The sequence below is a fragment of the Montipora foliosa genome, chromosome 14 (genome assembly GCF_036669935.1).
Source record: "Montipora foliosa isolate CH-2021 chromosome 14, ASM3666993v2, whole genome shotgun sequence".
Classification (NCBI taxonomy): Eukaryota; Metazoa; Cnidaria; class Anthozoa; order Scleractinia; family Acroporidae; genus Montipora; species Montipora foliosa.
The window spans coordinates 12729657-12737156 of NC_090882.1; the positions used below are offsets into that span (position 1 = coordinate 12729657).

Sequence of the window (7500 nt, forward strand, 5' to 3'; positions counted from 1 at the left end):
TCTTATTGTCACTGCTGATCATGGTACTGCAGCTTTTAATACCAGCACAGTGGTCAACTTTGAAGGCTACTTAAGTCCTGATGATGACATATGGACTGATGGTTATGCATACTTTCTTCTTCATCCTTCAAATGTAACCCAAGCTTATGTCAAGCTCAAGGAATTCGAAAAGAGAAACTCCCATTTTACTGTCTATCATAAGGAAAACGTTCCTGAAAATCTTCATTTTAAACACAGCAGACGCGTACCTGAAATTGTCGTAATTATGGAAGAGCATTGGATAGCAGTTACTGGTAAATCGGATCATTCTCTTCCTGAGAATGTTGTGACAAGAGGAGCTCATGGCTGGCTTCCTTCGTTGCCTTCAATGCACCCATTTTTCATTGCTCAGGGCCCAGCATTTAAAAAAGGCTACAAGTCTAGTCCAATTCAAATGGTTGATATATATCCCCTTATCTGTCATCTTCTTGGCATACAACCTGGACCCAATAATGGCTCCCTGGATCGTATTTCCCACTTACTTGTATCACCCCCATCACTGAATGGATATAAATTAAACACTGGTGAGATCATTGCTTTGGTTATGGGTTCAACAATTGGCATTACAATTTTCATGTATGCTGTTCTTATGACATTCAGAAACCGACATATGTTGAGGCAAGATCGACCAGGGGAAGTCGATGTGCCCTTGATACATGGAGAACTTTATGGGGACCGAGAAGACGAAAATGTGATTTAATAAATTGTCTTACTCCCTGCCTAACCATGTGGGAAATAGTATTACGGCGACAGGTCTTACTGAATCAGAGTCATCAACAAATGAACAGGCGAAATGGCACCTTCTTCATTGATGTCCAACAGGGAAAAACTAAAAAAGGGGGTCGCAATAGATAACTCATTCTCAGTAGCAAAACTGGATCACTCCAAACATTGAAAGATCAATAAATGAAAAAAAGGGTCTGATCCATACGATAGAGAAGCCTTAACGCGAGTAATTTAACTATCTCAATGCACACGAGGTTAGATTATTATAATTTAAAGGCCCATTTCCACGGACAATGCATTGCACACTACGCATGAATTTCGTGTATCACAAAATTACAGAAATTGACACAACAAAAGTAAATATAGTTACCTAATCAGAATACACTCTTCAACAATAATGCCATTTTTAAAACAATATCAAACAATTGCATTCATTTGCACCAAGGATGGAATTGGACCTATTCCCATTCCCAGACCCCATCATTTCTCTTGGCTGGAGGGTCCTTCACTCAAGAAAATGAAGGGCACAGGATTTGCCGTCGCAAATTCTAGGACTTTGGGAGTTCACATATGAGTCGTCAATAGTACCAAACATGGCGGCGCTCAGAAGCATTACATTTGAAGAGTCTCTATGTGAAGCTCTTAGTGGCTTCAACTTAGAGAGTGTGTCCCTTTGTGTCAAACAGAAAGAAGCAATAAGTAATATTGTAGTTTTAAACAAAGATACTCCGATTATTTTACCGATCGGCTTCACGTCAGCTGGCCATATCGGCCATTTTTACTCCCGGTTCAAGATTTTGTTTGTAAGCTAGATAATGAATAAAATTTGAATGTCCTTTGTCTCCAGAGCCCTTCATTTTCTCGTGCAAAGGCCCTGCCGGCTAAGAGAAACAATGGGATCTGGGAACAAGAATGGTGTTAGCAATAACTGAAACAATGTTGGCAAAGCTAAAGCAATGGGGGAGACAAAATTTAATGATCACACAATCTGATAATGCTAACAAGATAGTTCTTAGTAGCTGATTTAAGATCAAGTGGATATCCTGATAGTCTTCTAAAGATGTGCCTGAACAACAAGACCAAACCCAGGCGGTCACAGGAGAGGCCACTCCCACCTTTGTAAAGGGTACATCTGATCATGTGGGCCGCATCCTCCAAAATATTAAATTTTTTTTTCGGCCAGCTTTTAGACCTATAAGAACATTAGGCCACGTTTCTCCTAGTCGCGCCAGACATGCATCAATTCTATCCAAGTGGGTAATGACATTATCTTACCATCTCAGTCAGTTAAGAACATTGGTGTATTGTTTGATAGAACATTATCCATGCAGGATCAAGTGAGCGATGTGTGCAAATCATGCTTTTATCATTTAAGAAATATTAGTAAGATTAGGAGGCTTTTGACTTTTGAAACTGCGGAAAGATTAATTCATTCTTTTATTGCTGTTAAACTAGATTACTGGAACTCGCTTTTTTATGGTTTACCTGAATATCATATTCATAGACTTCAATTAAGTATTCAGAATGCCGCTGCTCATTTAAATACATTTACCTAGAAACTTGACCAGTGCACATTACACCTATTTTAAAAAGCAATTACATTTGTTACCTGTGAATCAGAGTATAAATTTTAAAATCTTAGTATTTGCTTTTAAATGTTTTAATGGCTTTACGCCTTTATACCTTTCTGATCTTATTAGTCACTATGTGCCTACTCGTGAACTTCGTTCGTCTAGCACCAATAACTTAGTCGTTCCAAAATTTAACTTAAAATAGTTATGGCCGTAGGGCCATTTCAGTTGCGGTTCCCCTTCTCTGGAATACACTTCCTATTCATTTGAAATCTGAACTGAGTTTAGATGTTTTCAAGTCTAAGTTGAAAACCTTTCTTTTTAATGATGTACATAAGGGAGTAAATAATTATATTTCAGATTTCTTAAGTTTGTTGGTATAATTAAGTTATATTATTCATTCAGGTAAATATATGTTTCTTTTCAGTTGTAAAGCACTTAAAGCTTTTTTTTTACTGTATAGGCGCTATATAAATTAAATTAATTAAACATTATTATTATTATAAAGTCCGACCAACGATCGAAGTCCAAAGGCTAGTGTACAAAGTGACTTGCCGTGACTGTTCATCATATATGTCGGGGAGAATATAAGCGCTTGTGGAACTTGCGCAGAGCCAAACATGATCCAAGCCGCACGAGCAACAGCGAATCAGCTCTCAATCAGCATGCTGACCCACAACATTCATCCGAGAGATGCCCACATCCTCGAACGTGGTATGATGAACAATCACATGAGACTTTTGTTGGAGTCGTGGCATTCCACTTTAAACAGTGACATTGTAAATGAGAAGAAAAATTAATGCTTCCTTGTGCTTAGATACCATTAATTTAGAGTTAAATAACGACAGCTTCTAGCGTGAGCAATAACAATGGTTGTAGCTCTGATGAAGGTGGACAGAAGCCACTGAAAATATAGCTATCAAAAAACAGATCAGATAGAGTACTTTTGAAAAATGACTACTACCGATTTCAATACTGGAAGCAGTATTTTCACTTGCGTCAATACTAAAAAACACCCAAGGTACTTCTACTTGGCAATTAATACCTGTAGGGGCTCATTTTTGAAACAATATCCCAAAACCATAATGATTTCATTCCCAGGACACACGGGGGAATAGCAAGTTCTTATGCTCCTACACCGAAAACCTGTAGGTTGCCATGGACACCTAAAGTTAACCACAATAACTAATATCTAATTATTAGTTTGATTATTATAAATTATTACTTTAGAAATAATTATTATTGTTAATTAACCAATATTATTACTTAACAATATTATTCCATGAGCGCACGTTCGATATGAGATGGTAAATAGCCAACGAGGCGCGTAGTGCTGAGTTGGCTATAACCAGTCTTATATCCAACAAGCGCGAATGGAGTAAGTGTTTTATTAAATTCCTATTAAACTCCAAAAATTTGGAAGTAAGAATGAGCAAAGGAAGCGAGAAAACCCGAGCAAAATCGAAAAACTTGATGAAGATGCAATTTTGTGTAATACCTTGTGGTCAGACAGACGTACAGTAGGTTCATCACAAAAACATTTCTTATTGACTTGCCTTTTCACGTACTTCTAAACATCGGAATTGATCCAAACTTTCCACACAGTAAATTTACCGGTATGTTTTGACACATTTACTAATCACTGGCAGAATAATGTTTGTGCAAAAACGTTGGGAAATTCCAAACATTGTAGGTTTATGGTAGACTTAATTAGTGTAATTATGTCATTTTGGGAGGAGATGTAAATTATTTAAATTATTACTGAAATGCATAAAATTACCTTGTCAATGTACCTTTTGTCAATTAATATTAATTTTTATTTGTCCTGTAGAAAAAGGTTTTATGTAGTCATGCTCATTCTATACGATGTAGCAATATCCAACTCATCAATAAATTATTAATTTTGTGAAAAATTAAAAGTAAAAGAACTGTCTTATTAACCAGCGGTTACGGTATAAATTACATCTGATACACAATTGATATAAAATTCCATTAAAAAATTCGCTTTCATATATTATTACATTTGACTTTTGGGAGTGAGACCAATACGCCATTTTACATTTGTAGCTAAGTTACCTGGCCTAAGAAAAGCAGTGAGGACTGTATCAAAACAAGGTCACCGGCAGCCTTGCAGCTATTCATAGGCTAAGTCACTAAACCAACAATTGTAAAATGGCCTATTAATTGATTTCACTGTGTCTAATGCCAGATGATTTTACTTTTCAGCTGGAGGCATCCTAGGGTGCCTGGGGGCTGACTGGGCTAATCAGACAGCAAACCAAGATGATGCGCAAAAAGTGATTAATAATGAGTTCACGGAATAGAGGCTTACCATGCCCACAAGTTCGTTACAGGTTTTTCATTCATTAAGACTTGAATAACACTCTCAATAAAATTTGGGAACAAGAAATGCGCAATCTCAATTATCCTTAAAAACCAAGGGAAATAAATTTCCCTTTTGCGGAGTGCGGCACCCCTGATGATAGCAACAGCACAATCATCAACGTTTTCAAACATTAGAGTTCCATTTTGGATTTTATGACCTTTGGCTCTTTCATGAGCATTTTTAGTACTAATGGCACCAAGAATGCATAGAGTCATTGATGCTCCTTTGTTTCCCTGTAGTGCTAAGTCTTGCCTAAGAGCACCAAAAAATCCATGGAGAGCATGTTTACTTCCAGAGTAGACTGCAAATTTTGGAGGTGAAACCACTCCTGCAAATGAAGACATCACCACAATGCTGCCGTTAGTCTTCTGAAGACCAGGAAGCAGTAATGTAGCAATGTTTATGTAACTGATCGAGTTAACGGCAAAGTGAAAAGGCACTTTGTTTAGGTCAACGTCCTTGTTCCAGACTTCACGAGGGAACACAGCATGATTGAGAACCAGTACGTCTGTTGCATCAAATAACCTCTTAGTTTCCTAAACAAAAAAGGCATTTCAAGTGAGCTATGATCCTCGCAGTTGTGAATGCAATTTTAGCAGTTGTGAAGAGAAGCCTGAAAAATTCAGGACTTCAACTGGGTTTGAACCCGTAACCTTGTGATACCGGTGTAACATTCTAACCAACTGAGCTATGAATCAGCCACTGATGTTGGGAGCTCGTCATTATTTGTGGGTTCTAATGTTCCTGTGATGAATGAACCAACGAAATTCATTCATACATCATTTCGTTCATTAAAAGACATTTCATTGCAATAACACAAGTGAATATTCTGCAACGGGTTTTCTATTTACTTTTAGGGTAAATTCTCATGTCAACACTTACTGACCATTCTCAGTCTCTAGTTACCTAAAGAATGTGACATATGATTATTATGTCCAGTAGTTTTTTTTTTCAGATTTATACTTTTAAGTATTAAAATTCCACAGTTATTTACTGTAGGTTTTCTTTTCCTTTCAGTTGTTTTGTCCCTGATGATAAGCTTCAAGGCCCTTTTGCAGGACCAGCTAATACTGATGTCATCATTTAAAATGAAATTAAGTTGTTGGTGTCCACAAATTTCAATAGACATTCACATGAAATGAGATTATCTTTGCATTAAAGAAAAAACTTCCAAACCGTAAGTACTCCAGCTGGTTTTCATTTCTTTTCATTTTTTTTTTTCAAGATTTCTTCATGTTTGTTATATCATTATATATCATTAGCCTTGCGTTGTGTGATTTAGGTGACCAACGCAGTATTACGTGACTCCCTCCAAGCTTGTGACGCTAATTGTCTGAGCTGTTGTTCAGCTCCTTCAATCAATACCAGTACCCTTGTCCAATCAAGCAGATGCTCATTTCTTTCGAGAGGGCTGTTACTAAGGGCCCGAGGCTACCATGAGCATAACTCTAAGCTACTCACTAACCCCCCCCCCCCCCCCCTTTCCCCCAACACACATACACAATCCCTTGCTGCTGGCCTCTTTACCACTTGGTTCACCTCTTGCAAATTATATTCACCCAGCAACTTGAAATCTTAGTAAATGCCTTGAACTTACAGCTGGTATCACTGGGGAGATTATAAGTGAGTTTGATCTTTACAGGCATTTATTTCTTGGACATGCCTTTTCCTATAAACCAGCTGCAGGGCACATATCCCTCATCTTGCGCTCTGCACTAGTCTTGTGTCGCACTTCACACTCGGCTAAATAAGCACCTGTTTTGCAGGCTTCTGTGTACCCCTCAGCCCATCTCAAACAAAATACATCGCCTTTCAAGAGGAACATGAAATTCAAATACTCATCACTGACATCATTAATTTAAATGACAGGGGATAGAAAACATTTTGTTTGTACATTCTAGCAGGCTGCCAACAATATTATAGTGGCATAGATAAACATTGATACCAGAAGACGAGTTTCTAAGACAAACTAGTAAGGTAGTGTCCTTCTTTTCATAATAACCTACAACTGTATGAAGGGAAATTACAATAATAACAATAATAATAATAATAATAATAATAATAATAATAAGATTCTTTTCCTGTTTCTCCTAAGTTAATTTTAACATGAAAATTTATAAATTCTTTTTTCTTATTTTTTTTTGCACTGCAATAATTATCAAACACACTAAAAATACAACCAGATATGTAAATACGTAGTTTAATTAATGCATAATCAACAGGACAAAGGTCCCATGAAAAAACTAACAAACTATAAAATACTTTGAGTACACAAATAAATAGCAAAAAGGGAAAATGATGAAAGCTACATCCATTTCAATTTACATTTGGGACAACACATGAAACATTCAAGCTAATTCTTGGCATTTGTATGACTTAAATTGAACAAACAATTGGGATTCCAGCCCTTTTCCTAGGCAATAATTTCTTTTCTTTCCATGTAAAACATGGCTAATGTTCATGTGGGTAAAAGCCAGTGATTAAAATTTTAATCGCTGCTTTCCCCCTTAACCCATTGACTCCTGGGGGTTCCCCATTGACCAGTAAAATCGTCTGGCGTTAGACAGAGTAAAATACTCTGGCATTAGACAGAGTAAAATACTAAGTATGGCCGGTTTAGGCCGGTTTTAAAGGGGGTGAATGGGTTAAGTTTCAGTCAGTACCACATCTGTTTCCTCTGCCAACATACGAACACTTTTAGAAGTCCTGCCATCTACATCATGAAATAAACCCAAATCACCCAGAACAGGTCTATAAGACGTTATTTTGGGTTATTGG

At 37.1% G+C, this 7500-nt stretch overlaps 1 protein-coding gene and 1 pseudogene across 2 annotated transcripts in view; one reads left to right on the plus strand and one right to left on the minus strand.

The window, feature by feature from the left end:
* Nucleotides 1–875, plus strand: part of LOC137985414 (bis(5'-adenosyl)-triphosphatase enpp4 pseudogene) — a 1663-nt pseudogene extending 788 nt beyond the window's left edge.
* Nucleotides 876–4518: 3643 nt separating this feature from the next.
* Nucleotides 4519–7500, minus strand: part of LOC137985415 (11-beta-hydroxysteroid dehydrogenase 1-like) — a 9473-nt gene continuing 6491 nt past the window's right edge. Inside the window, exon 2 of one of the 2 annotated variants that reach the window (XM_068833034.1) lies at nt 4519–5258. In XM_068833034.1, coding sequence (XP_068689135.1) covers nt 4665–5258 — 594 coding nt within the window. In that variant the 3' untranslated portion in view covers nt 4519–4664. Of the gene's footprint in view, nt 5259–6906 lie in introns of those variants that run through there. The other variant, XM_068833035.1, reaches the window with a different exon arrangement.